Source organism: Pogoniulus pusillus, chromosome 16 (genome assembly GCF_015220805.1).
Source record: "Pogoniulus pusillus isolate bPogPus1 chromosome 16, bPogPus1.pri, whole genome shotgun sequence".
In the NCBI taxonomy this organism is placed as follows: domain Eukaryota; kingdom Metazoa; phylum Chordata; class Aves; order Piciformes; family Lybiidae; genus Pogoniulus; species Pogoniulus pusillus.
In genome coordinates this window covers 24,253,423-24,271,258 of record NC_087279.1, presented here as the reverse complement: position 1 = coordinate 24,271,258, position 17,836 = coordinate 24,253,423, and the positions used below count along the sequence as shown (strand labels likewise).

At 47.5% G+C, this 17,836-nt stretch overlaps 1 protein-coding gene across 19 annotated transcripts in view; it reads left to right on the top strand.

The window, feature by feature from the left end:
- Nucleotides 1-17,836, top strand: part of MAGI1 (membrane associated guanylate kinase, WW and PDZ domain containing 1) — a 474,320-nt gene that overhangs the window by 378,664 nt on the left and 77,820 nt on the right. For 11 of the 19 annotated variants that reach the window (XM_064157024.1, XM_064157027.1, XM_064157026.1 and 8 more), the window contains exons 4-7: nucleotides 6,399-6,605; nucleotides 8,787-8,997; nucleotides 14,164-14,246; nucleotides 17,430-17,465. In XM_064157024.1, the coding sequence (XP_064013094.1) occupies nucleotides 6,399-6,605; nucleotides 8,787-8,997; nucleotides 14,164-14,246; nucleotides 17,430-17,465 (537 nt within the window). The remainder of the gene's footprint in view (nucleotides 1-6,398; nucleotides 6,606-8,786; nucleotides 8,998-14,163; nucleotides 14,247-17,429; nucleotides 17,466-17,836) is intronic. The other 8 variants (XM_064157031.1, XM_064157035.1, XM_064157029.1 and 5 more) reach the window with 3 other exon arrangements.

Below are 17,836 nucleotides of genomic sequence, written 5' to 3'. Positions count from 1 at the left end.
CTTTAGCTCAGAAGCTGTGGGACAGGGTAGAAGCTGTTGCAGATTGCTTGCATTGATTGTGATCAGTGCTTGAATTGGCAGAGAAGGAAGTGTTATGATGATGTGAACTTATCCTATTGTTGTGATTAGCTGTTACCAAAGTCTAAGTACTCTGCGTGATGCTAAAATGTGTAAGCTGCCAGCACTTAGAGATAAGGAGATGAGGAGAAATCAGCTCATTCCAAACAGCTAACCTTTGGGTTTTCCCTTTTTTTTCCCTCTAATTGTTATTTCTGTGCACTTTCCTGAGCAGTGCTTTAGAGTGCATGGATTGAGTCATGGCTTTGGCTGCAAAAGTTGCCATCAAGCTTCAGTTGTGATTAAGTAAGTTTTAAGCACTAAGGGACTGAACAAAACAAGGGTTAGTGAAAGGTGATGACAAGGAATTCACTTAGTGGTATGTGGATCACAGAATCACAGAACATTAAAGGTTGGAAGAGAGCTGCAGAGATCATCCAGTCCAACTCCCCTGCCAAGGCAGGATCCCCTAGGGTAGTTTGCAGAGGAAGGCATCCAAGTGGATTTGAAAGTGTCCAGAGGAGACTGCACAACCTCTCTGGACAGCCTGCTCCAGGAGTCTGTCACCCTCACTGTAAAGAAGTTTCTCCTCATGTGGAGGGGAAGCCATCTCTGTTCCAGTTTGTAGCTGTTGCTCCTTGTCTTATCGCTGCTGACCACCAAAAAGAGCTTGGCCCCAGCCACTTGACACCCACCCCTCAGATATTTGTGCACATTTATCAGGTCTCTCAGCCTTCTCCAGACTGAACAGTGCCAGGGCTCTCAGTCTTTCTTCGTAGGGAAGATGCTCAAGTCCCACACTCATCCCTGTGGCTCTCTGTTGGACTGTCTCCAGCAGGTCCTTGTGTCTCCTGAACTGGGGAGCCCAAAATTGGAATGCATTGTTATTAGCTATTAATTCAGTTACTGTAAGTGGGATCCAAATGTGATTATAAGAAGAGGGTAAAGCTTAGAAGCCCAGTTCCAATTAGGAACTGGACATGGGAAAGTATCGTTTCTGCCATGCTTGCAGCTTCAGAACTGGCATTTCCACAGCCAAGTAGAGGTTTTCCCACTGTCCTGATGAAGAAACGTGCTTCATCTGAGACACAAGCTGCTCTTTGCCAGCTTTGGGACTTCACATTTGGGGCACAGCCCTCAGAAGTTTCGCAGTGCTTCACCTGAGCTCAGCGCTCTGGGGAGTCCTGCCGTAAGGACAGTGCTGACTGCAGGAACCGTGTTGGGGTCCCCTGGGGTGGCAGCTGCCTGTGTATGCATGTGTGGCATGCTGCTAATGGAGCCGAGTGGATAGTCACTGCAGATTACACTGGCTGCAGAGTTAGCCCCTGCAAGGGCCTCACAAAGCCCTGTTAAAGCATATTTTCCAATGTATGCTTTTTCCTAAGCACTGACAGAATTCATTTGGACAAATAATGTTGAGTCTGAGTGGTTTAAAATCTCTTGCTGGGCTGCTCGCTGCCAGTTATTAATTGTGCACTTTTGGATTGCTGAGTCACAGGGTAAATATTTTCTCCTTCTAATTTCTAGGCTTAAGCAGGAGTTCTGATGAGAATTTTAAGTGCCAGCCCCTCCTAATGGTCTGCCCCCAGCCCACAAGCCTTGGCTCCAGAAGGAACTGCTTGGAGAAGTAGATCTGACTGCATACAGCAAACATGAGGGAGAGGGAGGGTTTCCATTTCCTCGCCTTCACCATGTCACCTGGAAGCTGGGCTGGAACTGTCTTCCTCAGTTTTCCCCTGAGAGCTGGGTTACTCTCCAGACCTGCGTGTCCCGAGGGAAGAACTCTGCTTCTGTGGATTACTGACTCGGGCTGAAGCTGCCTCCTGTGGAGGACAGGGAAAAGTTCAGCCTCGCTGCCTGCATTTCCCATACTGTGCGGAACAAACCCCACGCGTGCAGAGCCAGACTCCTTTCGGGTTCAGATCTGCTCTTCTGTGCTCACATGTAGCTGTAAGGGGCCTCTGAGACAGCACATTGTGCTGGCACAAAATAATGCTCACTAGTGCTGGTACCGGCAGCCACGCCTGGCTGGAAAAGTGCCAGAGGAGTTTGATATCAGCAAACCTGAAATGCTTGAGAGGAACCTTTGTTCTGCTGAAGAGCAGCTCTCTGTGGCCTCTTAGGGACTCCAGCCTTGCTTCTTGCTAGAGAAACTGAAAAGGAGCAAATCTCAAAGATTGACTGCATCTGTGCCATGGTCTGGTTGATTGGACAGGGCTGTTGCTAGGTTAGACTGGATGAGCCTGGAGGTCTCTTCCAACCTGCTTGATTCTGTGATTTCTCTGGAGCTGGAGAGTGGATGCTAACATCAGTGCTGGGCCCAGTCCTGGTCAATATCTTTATTGATGATCTGGACCAGGGGCCTGAGCCCAGCATCAGTAAGTTTGCAGATGACACCAAGCTAGGAGCAGGTGTGGATCTGCTGGAGGGTAGGAGAGCCCTGCAGAGGGACCTGGCAAGACTGAATGGGTGGGCAGAGGCCAATGGGATGAGACTGAACAAGGCCAAGTGCAGGGTTCTGCACTTTGGCCACAACAAGCCCAAACGGCACTACAGGCTGGGGACAGAGTGGCTGAGAGCAGCCAGGAGGAAAGGGACTTGGGGGTACTGATAGAGAGTAGCTGAAGCTGAGGCAGCAGTGTGCCCAGGTGGGCAGCAGAGCCAATGGCATCCTGGGCTGGCTCAGGAGCAGTGTGGGCAGCAGGACAAGGGAGGTTCTTCTGTCCCTGTGCTCAGCACTGCTCAGGACACACCTCGAGTGCTGTGTCCAGTTCTGGGCTCCTGAATTGCAGAGAGATGTTGAGGTGCTGGAAGGTGTTGAGAGCAGGGCAGCAAGGCTGGGGAGGGGCCTGGAGCACAGCCCTGTGAGGAGAGGCTGAGGGAGCTGGGGGTGTGCAGCCTGCAGCAGAGGAGGCTCAGGGCAGAGCTCATTGCTGTCTACACCTGCCTGAAGGGAGGCTGTAGCCAGGTGGGGTTGGTCTATTTTGCCAGGCAAGCAGCAAGAGAAGAAGGGGACACAGTGTGAAGTTGTGCCAGGGGAGGTCTAGACTGTATGTTAGGAGGAAGTTGTTGTCAGAGAGAGTGATTGGCATTGGAATGGGCTGCCCAGGGAGGTGGTGGAGTTGCCATGCCTGGAGGTGTTGAAGCCAAGCCTGGCTGGGGCACTTAGTGCCATGGTCTGGTTGGTTGTCTAGGGCTGGGTGCTAGGTTGGCCTGAATGAGCTTGGAGGTCTCTTCCAACCTGGCTGATTCTATGGTTTTTCTCTGTTCTTATCCAGGTGGAACTAAAATCAACACCAGCAACATCTCTATTTCCCCTGGTCTCACTTTGTTGTATCCATCACAAAACAATTTAACCATTTGCAACAGACCCAAAATAAACTTTGCACAAAGTAGTGATGTTCAGTGCCACAAATAAATCTGTTCCCACATAGGTTGCACACAGGTGGAGCTGTCTGCTTAGCAGTTAACATCCTCAGGAAACACGTTTTGTCCAGAAAAACAAAAGGAAAAACCCAACCCCAGAGTAGCAGCACTATCCAGGAGGAATGCTGAAGAAGATAGGATGATAGCAGGGTAGATTATCCTTTTCCTGCCCACCTGCCTTTGTGTTTTCCCTTTGCACTCCTTCCCCATTCCTCCCCTTTTGTGTGAACTAACCCTGCAGTATCTGGAGCATAAGAGTCATTTCTCTTGCAGAGACTGCAACCTGCTTGAGGAGCCTCCGTGCCCATTAGAGGCTCTTTCCAGAAGAAGTAATTTCTTTCTCCCTATAAATTATGCATCAATGTACATTTAAGATTCTGAAATGATGAACAGAAGATGAAAGCATTGCAGAGTGTTGCTGCTCCTATGGAGCTGAATCCATGAGGTTGTACACGGGCTTGAACACACCTTGTTAAGACAAACCTGCACGTGTTGCTGTCCTAGTACTCCAGCTGTAGAAGCTTGGAGGTAGTAGCTCCTCTGACTTCTCCATCCCCAGCTCTGTAACAGAGACTTTTTCTCCTTCTGGAAAGCAGTGAAGGGGAAAGGTAGCAACATGAACCCAAAGTGACCTTCCCAGATGGCCTCTACCAGCCTAAGCCAGTGTGATTCAGTCTCTCTTGCTCCTGATGTGCTCAGAGACCTTTCAGAGTCACAGGCTGAGTTCTGACAGTGTTAAGACATGAACAATCCCTGTGGTATGGTCAGTCTTACCCTCCATCTGACAGCAAGTACAGTTCAGGGATTGTAAGGGGCTTAGATGATCTAGTGGAAAAGGTAATTCAGCCAGCTAGAGAGGACTTGAGATGAACAAGTAGTGCTTGCAAACTGAAGGAAGGCTGTGTCATTTTGTACTTGGCACTGGTCAGGCCACACCTTGAGTGCTGTGTCCAGTTCTGGGCTCCTCCATTCAAGAGAGATGTTGAGATGCTGGAAGGTGTCCAGAGAAGGGCAGCAAGGCTGGGGAGGGGCCTGGAGCACAGCCCTGTGAGGAGAGGCTGAGGGAGCTGGGGGTGTGCAGCCTGCAGAAGAGGAGGCTCAGGGCAGAGCTCTTTGCTGTCTACAACTACCTGAAGGGAGGCTGTAGCCAGGTGGGGTTGGTCTCTTCTGCCAGGCAAGCAGCAACAGAACAAGGGGACACAGTGTGAAGTTGTGCCAGGGCAGGTCTAGTGTGGATGTTAGGAGGAAGTTGTTGTCAGAGAGAGTGATTGGCATTGGAATGGGCTGCCCAGGGAGGTGGTGGAGTTGCCATGCCTGGAGGTGTTGAAGCAAAGCCTGAATGCGGCACTTAGTGCCATGGTCTGGTTGGTTGGCCAGGGCTGGGTGCTAGGTTGGACTGGCTGAGCTTGGAGGTCTCTTCCAACCTGGTTGATTCTATGATTCTATGATTCTGTGTGTGATGGCTGAGTAGTATGAAATACATTGGGTGAGTTGGGACTCCTGTGTGTAGCAGTAGGGCAGGTCAGTGCAGAGCTGCCTGGCTAACTTGTGCCATATCTCAGTGTGTGAATGATGCTGTTTCCTTCTGCAGCTGAAACATACATGCATACACGGAAAAATGATGAGGTGAGGTTTTGAGGTGTCTTTGCACAATCTGCCTTTGGCATGTGGCTTCCCTCTGCTGTAACAGGGATGATAAAGGGTCATGCAGGCTTCCTCTGGAACGGATGTTAATGTAATTATGTACTGAAAAATTGAAAAGTAAGGTTTTTAGGTTATACATAGCCCCTGGTGGTAGATAAAGAATGTAATCAAATGTGCATGTATATTTTAGAGGGGAATTCTGTGCTGTTGCCACAATTGAAGCTCTTTGTGTGTACTCCCACGTGGGTTTATGGAAAGCTGTGTGGAGGGCATGCTTTGTATTTATCGTGTCAGAGAACACAGGGAAATTTTTAAGTTAACCCTTAGAATCTGAAAGTGGCAAAGGAAAATGATTAATAACATCGTTATTGTATAATTATATGGTTATGTCAATAATTCCAGACCCGGGATTCCTGTGGAGCTTTTCAGGGCAAGTCAAGCACATCTGTGGTGTTTGAGGTGAAGCAAAAGACCTCCAAGCTGCTCTGGCATCAGTGAACCTGCACTGCTCTGCATTTCTTCCACAGGCACTTAAAATGACAGTGAAGCATCCCCAGCACTGTTTGGTCTCTTCTGGTGATGGCTGCCAGGAGCTGTGCCTTTGCATAACTGTAGGCACACCTTTGTCCCTTCAAGTTTTCTTTAAGGTCTGAGGGTTCACTTCTACCCAAGCTGGCCCAGCTGCTGAGTTTCCTCTTTGAAGCCAGCAGTGCCACGTGGCACCTCTCCTTGTCTCTCTTTTGACAAAGTGTTATTTTGGAGAGTAGTTTTTGCTTTTTAAGTGCGACATCCAGCCCCAAAGAACCTGTGTGTTAAAGCAGGCCACCCAGCCTTTCATCACTTCTCTGCCTGATAGCAGACATGAATTTTTTAGTTGCTGCAGGGCTCACTCCAGATCTGCCACAGCATTGTGTGGGTGCACACATGTAAAAGGGCTACTCATTGAAATTCAGATGTAAGGAGATGAAGTTTTGCTAGTCACCCTGCCTGCTTTTTGGTTTAGTCCTTCTACACTCAGTGCACTGAAACAATGCAACCATTGTTTCTCCTCTTAGATTCAGCAAGAATAACGTAAAAGGCAAGAAATAGTTCCCTGCCAGCTGTAGAGATGAAGTATGTGCCCCCCAGCCCAGAGCTGGCATAGAGTGTGTTTCTTTAGTTGCTTACCTGTGGGGAGAAGCAGAGATTTTGGTGGAACTGAGACTAAAATGGAGATCTTGCTGCTATTAACCGTTCCCTTTTGAAGATGCAAATGTGTTTCTATTGCCTAGGTAACTACTATGGAACACCCAAGCCTCCCAGCCAGCCCCTCAGTGGGAAAGTGACTTCCACCGATGCTTTGCAAAACCTGCAGTCTGGCTCCAAGCAGTCGACCCCAAAGCGAACCAAGTCTTACAATGATATGCAAAATGCTGGCATAGTGCATACAGAGAATGAGGAAGAGGATGATGTACCTGAAATGAGCAGAAGCTTCACAGGTAAAACAAAGCTGTTGCCGTCTATCAGTTAGGCTGCACGGAGAGGGGTTTTAGAGGGGATTTCTTTTTTTGGAGGCTTTGGTTTTAAATGAGTTTCCTGCAAAGGTGTCAGTCCTGGACAGAAGCGGCCAGCAACAGATGAATGGCAGAGGTCCAGGGGTGGACAATCACATGCACAGTTGTGTCTTCTGAAAGGCTCTTGAGGCACTGAGCTGGAGGAGAGAAAGAAAGGGGAAGATTCAAATCCATTAGTTGCAGAAAGCTCAAGGAAGAGTTGAGCTAAGGTTGACAGTTATAAACATGATGAAGTAGTTCAACCAGGATTACATTTCAAAGTAATTGTTGCTTCTCCCTGAATCCATTGCTGTCCCTTCCCCTTCCTTGTGTCTAGAGAGACCCATCACATCCCACTGCTGGGTGCTCTTCTCCAAGGTACCTTCCAGAAAACGAGGAGTGCTTGCTTTCAGGAATGAGGTCTGGAGCATGGCCACAAACTGTATTTTGTGAAGGACTTGTGTCTCACTGAACAGAGATCCCAGTCACAGGGTTGGATATGGGGAGGAAGCTTGTGGGAATGCTGGCTGGCCTCCTTGCTGCCCATCTCAGTTTGGTGCCCCTGAACTGAGCGGAGCTTCATTTCTCTCCCTTGTTTTCCTTCACGAGATGAAGTGCAGAAGATGCAGCTCATTTGTCACAACGTTATCACACCCTGGCCCCTTGCCTCCCTAAAATGGGCACAGGATCAAGAAAAGAGCTATTTCTCATATACTGAAGTGATTCCTTCTGCTTATTTCACATTTAACTGTGCTAGCCACATTAAACTGCTCCTACTTCTTTAGAAGACCTCTTGGTGACTTGTGTTTTCCAGACGTTGGCATGTTTACACTCACAGTCTTGACTTGGCTATGATTCATCCATGCTGCTTTATCCTGTCAGCTTCTACCTAAAAATACTGAACACCATGAAGGCTAGAAAGCAGTCAGCCGAGGATGCTGGTGTACTCTAGATCTTTTTCTTCTCTCTCCTCCCAATTGTATTATTTTCAGTGTCTTGTCTTTTTGTAATGGCAGCTCACAGACTGAAAATAGTGCAAGAGCTGCAGTTAAAAAAACTGGAGGTTGTGGGCTTGAATTGAGGAGATCCATGACCTCCAGTCTGGAGAGAAGAGGCAAGGTCTTGGCTGTGAAGCTGTTTCAGTGTCACTGCTTGGGACTTGGCAGTGAGAGGCACTGATCTCCCTGTCTTTTGCTCTGTGTGTTGTCTGCTGCTGGTTCTGGAGAATGGTGGTCTCATGTCATTTGGAATTACTGCCATCAGCTTTCATCACCTGCAAGAGTCCAGTTGGTAGACCCAGGGGTGATTTTAGACTTTGCCTGTCATTGCCAGAAGCAATCTGTGAAGATGTTAGGGACACAGACTTGCTTTATGGAGAGCATTTACTGTGCTTAGGTGTGGAGGGAATGAATGGCAGTGTTTCATGGATACAGATCAAAACTGCATGGATGTAAGTATTGGAAAGGTTTCCTTAGAGAGGGGGGCCAGATACACCCTAAAATCCTCCTGAGTGAGTTTGACTGGAAGGAGGCAGTGACGAGCTGTGGGATAAAGCTCAGGCAGCCAGAACAGGCAGTGGTGAGCAGCAGCAGTGGACATGCTGCAGTGCTGACAATTATTCTGAGTTCTAATGTAAAAAAGCTGCGTTGCACTGAAGATGCTCACCACTGGCTTGTTGACTTGGAGCTTCTGGCTGCCATCTCCGCTTGTAAAATTCTCCTCTTTTGATCATTCTTCAAACAGGAAATTTTGTTTTCGTAATCCCTGTCCCACAGTTGGCACTGCGGGAGTGAGCTCGTAAGCCTGCTCAGAAACCCACTGAAGCCATCTGCATAGCGAGCGCTGGCCCCAGACACCTTGGGAAGCTTTGGTACCTCAGCAGGGCCTGTTAGAGTCGGCACAGCAGCTGCTCACAGCTTCTCACTTGCACTGGCTGGGGCCTGCCTGGCAGCATGTGTGTGGGCAGAGCAGGCTTGTCCCTGCTGGCACAGAGACTGCAGAGCCTCTGCCCTCGGTTCATCTGTTGCTGTGCCTTCTGAGTTAATAAACAAGGAAAGGAGAATTGTAAGGACGAGGCCGGAGAAGCAAATGGGATCTTCAGTTCGCTTTGTGTTTGCTCATTCTCAGCAGAGTCTGGTGACCAGGAGGAGCGCAACCCGCAGAGCCTGAGAGAGACAGCCCCACCGTCTGCCAGCGACAGCCACACCAACCTTCCCACCACGGAACCATCTCAGAGCCTCCCTCAGTACCTACCTCCTTCTGCCGAGGATAACCTAGGTCCTCTGCCGGAAAACTGGGAGATGGCCTACACGGAGAATGGAGAAGTCTATTTCATAGAGTAAAGCACATTCCTGTTGTTCTCTGTCTCGCTTTATTCTGGCAGACCTCCGTGGATGCATTTTGTGTGCATGTGTCTGTGCATTAAATATGTTTGAGCGAGTCCAGAGGAGAGCCAAGAAGATGCTCAAAGAGCTGGAGCACTTCTCCTATAAGGACAGGCTATGAGAGTTGGGGCTCTGCAGCCTGGAGGCTTCGAGGACACCTTATAGTGGCCTTCCAGTATCTGAAGGGGGCTAAAGGAGGGCTGAAGAGGGACTATTGACAAGGGCTTGTAATAACAGGGTGAGGAGGAATGGGTTTAAACTGGCAGAGGGGAGATTGAAACTGGATGTTGGGAAGAAGTTCTTTGCAGTGAGGGTGGTGAGACACTGGCACAGGTTGCCCGGGGAGGTTGTGGAGCACAGAAGCACCCAATGTGATCAAAGATCACATTGGGTGCTTCTGTGCTCCACAACCTCCCTTGAGGTGTTCAAGGTCAGGTTGGATGAGGCCTTGAGTGACCTGTTCTAGTGAGAGGTGTCCCTGCCTGTGGCAGGAGGTTGGAACTGGCTGAGCTTTGAGGTCCCTTCCACCCTAAACCATTCTATGATTTAGTGTGTACAGTTGCGATACAGAGCTCTAAGTTCTGTACTGCTTATGAAGGAGTTATGCATTTCCTGACTGGATTAACACTTGAATTGCTCCTGACTTCAAAGGCAGAGGGAATCACTATTTTCATGAGGCTGGTTACAAAAGCAACAGGCACTTGCAAAATATGGGCCAGTTGTTTCCACGGGTGGAATGGAAGCTCCTAATTGAAAGGGCTGAGACTCCATGCCTACAGCCCCTGAGTTGGGGTTTGGAGAAGAGAAGGCTCTGAGCAGACCTTAATGTAGCCTTCCAGTATCTGAAGGGGGCCTACAAGAAAATGGGGGAGGGACTTTTTAGGGTGTCAGGTAGTGATAGGACTGGGGGGAATGGTGCAAAACTAGAGGAGGAAAGACTCAGATGAGATGTTAAGAAGTTCTTCGCCATAAGGGTGGTGAGATGCTGGAACAGGTCACCCAGAGAAGTGGTGGAAGCCTCATCCCTGGAGGGTTTTAAAGCCAGGCTGGATGTGGCTCTGGGCAACTTGATCCCTAGGGTAGGGTGTCCCTGCCCATGGTGGGGGGGTTGGAACTAGGTGATCCTTGAGGTCCCTTCCAGCCCTGACAATTCTGTGATTCTGTGCATAATGCATCAGGGAGAATTCCTCTGGTCTTGTGCTCAGGCTGTAGCAGAGTCAGGGAATGGACTTTGTGTGTTGCCCTCTCGTCAGAGCAAGCAGGCAAGCATGCTAATGTGCTCCAGTGGTTTGCAGAAGGCATGTCTCAGTGCAGAGCAGGCACAGGAAGTTTGAAAAAGAAGCAGAATCATGGAATCAACCAGGTTGGAAGAGACCTCCAAGCTCAGCCAGTCCAACCTAGCACCCAGCCCTAGCCAGTCAACCAGACCATGGCACTAAGTGCCCCAGCCAGGCTTTGCTTCAACACCTCCAGTGACGGTGACTCCACCACCTCCCTGGGCAGCCCATTCCAATGCCAATCACTCTCTCTGCCAACAACTTCCTCCTAACATCCAGCCCAGATCTCCCCTGGCACAACTTGAGGCCGTGTCCCCATATCATTAAAGGTGAAAAAGGGATGCCACAGTATGTCTAACATGTGAAAGTGCAGGTGCAAATTAGGTCATCAGGCTCTGTTTTTCTAGGTCAACAGTAATCTCTCTTTGCTAACTTCTAACAGCATGCTTCGTTATGATTCTGGGTTTAAGGAGGACAGGATTACTACTGTGTTGAAAGTCTCCATAAAATTAAGACCTCTCCACTGCTTAAATCATCATGAACTTCCTCATGCTCTGCAGTTTTTGCCTAAGAGCTGAGTGCTGTCAGCAGTTTTATGATGATACTGATTTTTTGTGCCATAAATAATAGTCTCTAACTATACTTGTCCAGATTTATTGAGATAGGAGTAACTTACAAAATGGAACCTGTTAGTGGAACAGATTTCTTCCACACAGTTTAGATAGACATTAAAATTCAATTAGCTTCGGAAACTCAAGCCTTTAGCTGCCAAAGTGGAGGAGGAGGATGAGGAACTGATTTTGGATTTGATGATCTGCTTAATATGATCTTGGTAACTGAGATCCTCTGTGTGTGTACCAGAGGCCACTGGTCAGTGAGTACAGAAGTGCCTTCTCTGTCAGTGACCCTTCTGGTGCTCTGGAGAACTGTACTGGGTTAGGGCAGCAGTCCTCCATCATCAGGAAAAGAGTCTGTTGGACAAGGCCAAGGAAAGGTTCATCAGAGCAGGTTTTCCCTTGGCTGCAGTGACAAGGAAAGGCATCAGAGTGCCAGCAGGTGTGAGGAGCTGGGAGGACTGAGAGCACTGCAACAGCTTTTAAGCAGCCGGGAGAGGGCTGCTGCTGCAAAAAAGGCCATTTCCAGGGCCCTCACAATTACCTGCAGAGGTTCCACCAACCCCCTAGTGCAAGGCAAGGTGTAGAAGGCACGTTGCAAATTCTCAGCAGCGTGGTGTCAGATGGCACTGAAATGTGTTCATTATCCGGAGCACAACATTCTGCCCCTCGTTATGTCCTCGGGGTGCCGCGCTCTGTGTCGTGCTTTCTGGCTTCAATGTCTGTAACACAGCCCAGCCAACCTGCCATTTCCCTCCCTGCAGGAGGAGAGATGAGCACTAAATATGCCCAAGCAACCAGTTGCTTCCTTTTTTGTCCCCACGTGGGCTGCTGCTGTCCCTCCTTACAAGAGCTTCAGCCCTGGCTTCTGCTACTGCTGCCAGTTTCCCCAAAGCTCACCCCGATGGCTGCTGTATTCTCTATGTGTGGAGGACTTGTAGCACCTTAAATGATTTATTAGACCTTTTGCCAAAGAATCATGTATGTGGTGGAAGAATGTAGGCTGCATACACAGCTGTCTGCCCGACATGAGAACGTGGTAGCAGGTCTGTTACCTTCCCTGCAGTACAGGCTGACTGCTTTGAGGGTACATGCACGTTGAGGATGCTTTTGTGCAAGAACTTGTTGGTGTGGATGAACTGAATAGACTGCAGTTCTATTAATTTTAAGGACACCCTGAGCCTGGAAACAAGTTAGCTTGATTTGTATCAAATTAAGAGAGCAAGCTAATGAGCTGTGTGGACCCAAGCTGGCTCAGATGGCTGTACCATCATTTACAGCACTTGGACTATCAAGTCAGGATGCTGAGGGGATCAGTATGGGAACATCTGAGCTGCTTGCACAGAACCAGCACAGGTCCAGTGGGGCCAGAGCAGTGTGTCACATAACCAATCCTGGTGGCTTGTAGCTGGAGCAGTTTGGCCCTTGAGATGTTTTTTTTCTCTGGTGCTTTAATTGGAATTTTCATTATGCAAAGTATCCCAGTCTCTCAGTACCCTGTGTGTAGACCTGTGCATGTTGCAGGTCTAATACAATCCTGTCCCTCTGAGTGCATAATCTGAAGGGTATTTAGCTAAATTTGCTGTGCCTCAGTGAACTACACTGCTGTAAGCTTTTGGTTAGTAAGACAAAGTTGCAAGAATATGCAAATACTCTATTGCTCTCCTCCCACTGCCCTCTTTCTCAGCTAGGCTACAGACCACCTTAATTGTAAGTTGGCAGAACCTCTCAGCTTTATTGCTGCTAATTTGCCTAACTTAACTGAATTTATACCATTCAGTCTTCTGGTTGGTGATTAATTGCCCTGAGTCACAGAATGTCAGAGGCTGGAAGGGACCTCAGAAGATCATCCAGTCCAACCCCCTGCCAGAGCAGGATCACCTAGAGCAGATGACACAGGAATGCATCCAGGCTCTGAAGCACAGAAAAGGATTAAAGGCGTTTGCTCGTCCTGCCTTGGGAGGTCTGGACTTGTGTAAAACAAGGACATTGCCTTTACACACTCGGGTCCTAGGGAGTAGAGCAGCCCTTCACAGCAAGGGGACACAGACTCAAGCTGTGCCAGGGGAGGTCTAGGCTGGATGTTAGGAGGAAGCTGTTGGCTGAGAGAGTGATTGGCATTGGAATGGGCTGCCCAGGGAGGTGGTGGAGTCGCTGTCCCTGGAGGTGTTCAAGCGAAGCCTTGATGAGGTCTACTTGGTCTAGTCAGTTGGACAGGGCTGAGTGATAGGTTGGGCTGGATGATCTTGGAGGACTCTTCCAACCTGGTTTATTCTATGATTCGTGTGGTAAAATACAAGTTTTCTGGTGGCACAGTGATTCCTCAGGGATCATAACCCTCACTACAGCATTTCCAGTTTCATGAGGTGGTTGTGAGGCTAAGGTTAAGTTTGTAAACCTCTCTGAGACCTTGAAGGAGAGGTAAATAGCATTACTATGGTATTGAAACTTCAAACTGCTAAGCAGTGCTAAAGGCTAAGCTAGATAAATGATACCTGAGGGACCAGAAGGATGTCTTTGCAGGCTATGCCTAAGACAACAGCGGCTTGTAGAAGAGGCATTATACTACCAGATTGCGAATGCAAATGAAACGATGGGAGAAAATAATCACTAGAAAAATGTATTTTAAGCCTGTTTACCATGCAGCCTTCACCGCTGGGACTGCCATCACAATGCTGCCAGGGGAATTGGAGAGAGGAAAAGTTGAAAGTAAAGCTGCTCAACTTCTATCAAAGGCTTTGGCTGAACGTTTTTATTTGTGTAATTAAAAAGTTTTCACTGGCAATGTTGTCGAGTTCGACTCACGCTTGGGTCAAATCTAGACAAGTGTCAAAGGTCTTGTGCAGGAAAAGAAAGCATCACTGCATGGTTTAGGGCAGAAAGGAAACTTCTGGCTTTTCATCAGGAGGCAAACAACTCTGAGACAGCTTGTGGAATTAAGAAATCAAGTTTGGAAATCAGTATGATAATGTTGGAGCTTCACACGCATCCTTCCAGTCAGAAGTGATGATTTTGTGTGTTGTCGTTTTTCACCTTCATGTTTTCAGTGCTGAGATTCTTGTGATTCGGTAGACTGCTTCACAGACTGCTGAATTGCAGTGGCATTCCTTCTGGAGCAAAACCCTGCCTTCGGGTCTGTTGAATAATAAAGAGGATATATACTTTTATGTCACTGATACTTCAGCTCTGCTTGATTAACAAAGGTCATATTTCCATTTTTGGTTTCCAGCCATAACACAAAAACAACATCTTGGCTTGATCCACGGTGCCTGAACAAACAGCAGAAGCCTCTAGAGGAATGTGAAGATGATGGTAAGAGATGAAAATGATGAAATAATAATGTGTTTGGTCCATTTCTAGGTGGCTTTCTTCCTTTCCTTTTCCCCTTTCCAATAACCTGTGTTCAGAAATGCTGTAAGAAAAAGGACTAAGGTGTATTAGTAAGTGCACAGAGACAATATCTGTTATGTTGTTGTAAAATCACTGTCTGTGTGTGTGTAATAGCTGCTGAGATGGCAGGTCACTTAAAGAGCTGCTAAAAGTAAGAGACCTGTGTTTTTGCAAAGGCATTTGAGTAGTCACTGATGCTGAACAAGACTCAAAGCTTTCTAACGTGTTTGCTCCTTGAATCACTGTAGAAGGAAAGCAACCGAGTCTCTGTGTGCTCCATTGTATTATGCTTCAACCACCTGCTTTACACGAATTGAAAGGGTGATGTGGTTATTTCCTTGCCTAAGCAGAAATAACTCAACTGCTTCCCCTCTGCTGTTAAAGTCTGACAATCCACTTAGACTTATGATGGCTAAACTCAGATTTCATTTGGAAGTGTAGTTTATTGCCACTGAGAATTTACACTGATATAATTTTGTATTCCTTGAGATGTTGAAAATGCAAGCCACTGTCCAATTTAGAGCAGCCAAATGCAGGATGCTAAAGGACATTCTTTCTCTGCATCTTCTAGGAGATGCTGGAAGAAAAAGATGAAAGCAATTTAAAAGTTTGGGAAAACCTGTGTGGAAATTCTGGTCTACTGACCAGGAGAGGCGATGGTATTCTAATGCATAATTTTGGCTAACACGATGCTACACATCTTAAAAATAGAAGGGTTTACTTCATCAGTGTTGGTACTTTCCTTGTCACATTACTTTTTATAATATGATTAACCTCCTAATGGTGTGAATCAGTTCAATAAGAGCTGTGATGTTACTTCAGAGGAGAGTCAGCCTAATCCCTTCCTAGTGGTAGGTTCAAGTCTAGCCCAGTTCTGCTGTTGTTGTTTTTAAACACGCAGTTTTCCAACCTCTGCTTCCCTCCACACTTGAGATTTTGCAGGATATGAGAATTCGCCTGTGCAGCATTTGCGGCTGTGATGAAGCAGGTCCCCAACATCCCAGTGCACAATGCAGCCTTGCCTCAAATCACAAGGATGTGTAAAGGCAAAACCTGAGCATGTTCAGCAGATGCCTGCTTCAGATCTTTTAACAACTGGCATCATCTGTGAAGAAGAGAGCGGAGGGAGCTGGATTAGTGAAGGCCTTGCTCTGCACCTAAAAATGCCAGTGGTTAGCAGAGCTGGAGCAGAATCAATTAACAGAGTACACAAGCAAAGCTCCCTCCTTGCAGTTAAACATTGCTGGCAGTTTAAAGAGGAGGTTGCTAAGTCTCAGCATAACCTTCCCCTTTTCAGAGGGTGGTTTTACCTGAAGCACAATTTCTGTCCTGGCTCTCTTTCCCAGCAGGAGCTCCATTGCATCTGTAGCCCTGGTGGTGCCAAGAAGCAGCGTGTGCCGTTGTGCTCCAGTATGTCCCCGTGCTGTGCTCTTGAGCCAGGGCAGGAAGCAGCCATGAAGGCAGCAATGAATGGCTGAGCTCCTCTGTTCAACAGTTTTATGTCTTTTCGCAGAAAGCAGAGTTATGGTTTTGGTTGGGGTTTTTTTTTGTCCTCTTTGAAAAGAAATTGGAATCTTTTCTTTTGTTGAGAAAGCTGGTATTTTTGTGTGTAGTCAGTCTTGTAGGGTAGCAGAGTTTTTGTTTCTCAGGTCCTGCTAATCAGATAATTTCATCTTCGCCCAAACCCCTTCACTTCATTCACTAAGTTGCTCATTACCGAGTATTTTTAACACCCGCTCCTTAGCCAGTTGCTGCGTAGGTACAGTGGTGCACAGCATCATCTTGCTTGGCTTCTCTGATATTGTTTGGCACGCGAGGATAATTGCATCTCTGACAACAGTGTTGGCAGAGAGACGAGAGAAGGTTATTGTAGCTGCATCGGAGAAGCTGATGTGGCAAGGGTCGCTACTGGATGTGGTTCCACAGAAGTCCGTGGGCCTCCTCCTCTGTTTTGTTTGCTGTTGTGTGTGTTTTCAGACTTGACCCCATCTCGTTTGTGGTTCTTCTAAATGTTAGCTGCTGTTTCAGGTTTGTTTGGGTGCAGTTGCCCTGTGTTTTCTCTGTGTCGGACCGGTGTGCCTAACAGGTGTTTGGTTGTTTGCAGTCGTTTAGCTATCAAAGGAAATTGCAATTCATGTGTCACGCCGACGGTCCTAAACAAATGTGTTGGTAGAATACACTTCAAACAGGTTGTGGAAGTGGTTTTTTAGGTGTCCAAATTTTCAAAAGCAATGCTGTGACACTGCATCTCCTGTTTGCTTCTGTGGTTCATTGATGTGGCTTCCACTTTGCTGTATTAGGTCCAAGGTTTTTTTTACCATCGTTGCTCTGGTTTTGTCACCATCGCTCATTTTCAGACTGCATTGTTATTATTTATAGGCCAAGCAATACTTTAATCATCTCTGTCACTGTTAACTTATGAATATGGAGCAGATAATGATAAGTGGAGCAACAGTGAATATTGATGGCTTTGTGTCTTTGAAAAATGACCTGGTCTTTGTCCCAGGTGCCCCACTAAATGTGGCGTGTTCCTGTATATGCCTCACCAGTGCATCTGGACTTCACTGTGGCCCTGTGCCTCCAGATATCCAAGGCACTTTGCTGCATGTCTGTCTTAAATATTCTGAGGGATTACAGTGAAATCCACTGGACTTTCTCTGCACATCAATTTAAGGACTCTCATGAAAACCTTGCTGCATTAATTGTTGTTTAGATGCAAGGGCTCCCTCTCAGCTGTCTTCATTAGTGTTCAGGCCTGGCCATCTGATAGACCCTGGTGTCTGCAGAGCAGATTGCCAAGGCTGGACCCAACCGGTCTGAGGGAGCAGTTTCACTGCGGCGAGAAGGACATAAGTGTATTACTTTGCCGTACCACAGTGAGGCATGGAAACAGTCAATTGACACAGACACGTGGAGAATGCAAGAACCAGATCTTTCCTTACCTACACCAGATCCATCAATATTCTGGTCGCTGAAAAGCTTGGGCTTGGTCTGTAGAAGATTAGTGCTGGCTCTGCTGTTTGCTGTAGGGGGGTTCTTGCTTGGTGCTGGTATCTGAAATTTTCTTTTGGTTTTTTCTGTCTCACTGCTCTTCCCTTGGAGAAGAAGGGGTACACACGGAGGAACTGGACAGTGAACTAGGTAAATCATCCATCTCTCCTTTTGATGTTTGACTTCAACTGCACTGTTTTAAGCCTTTGATTACTTTCTCTTTTGTACCATTTTGCATCTTTCTGTTCTTTTTAATGTCTACAAGCTTAATTTACCACCAAAATTCCGTGGCATGCAAGGCATTCACCTTCCCCTAGCTGCAGGTTCGCAGTGGTTTTCTTACTGAGTCAGAGGTTGCTGAAATCTGGAGAGTCTTAATCTTGCAAAGTTTGTTCCAGGTTGTTTCCTCCTGGACCCTGTAGAGCTGGGGGCTTTCCCATTGGCATCACTGACTCCAGGAAGAAGCTTATAGATGCCAGACTTGAAATCAAATACTTAAAGATGCTTTATCACTGAAGCCA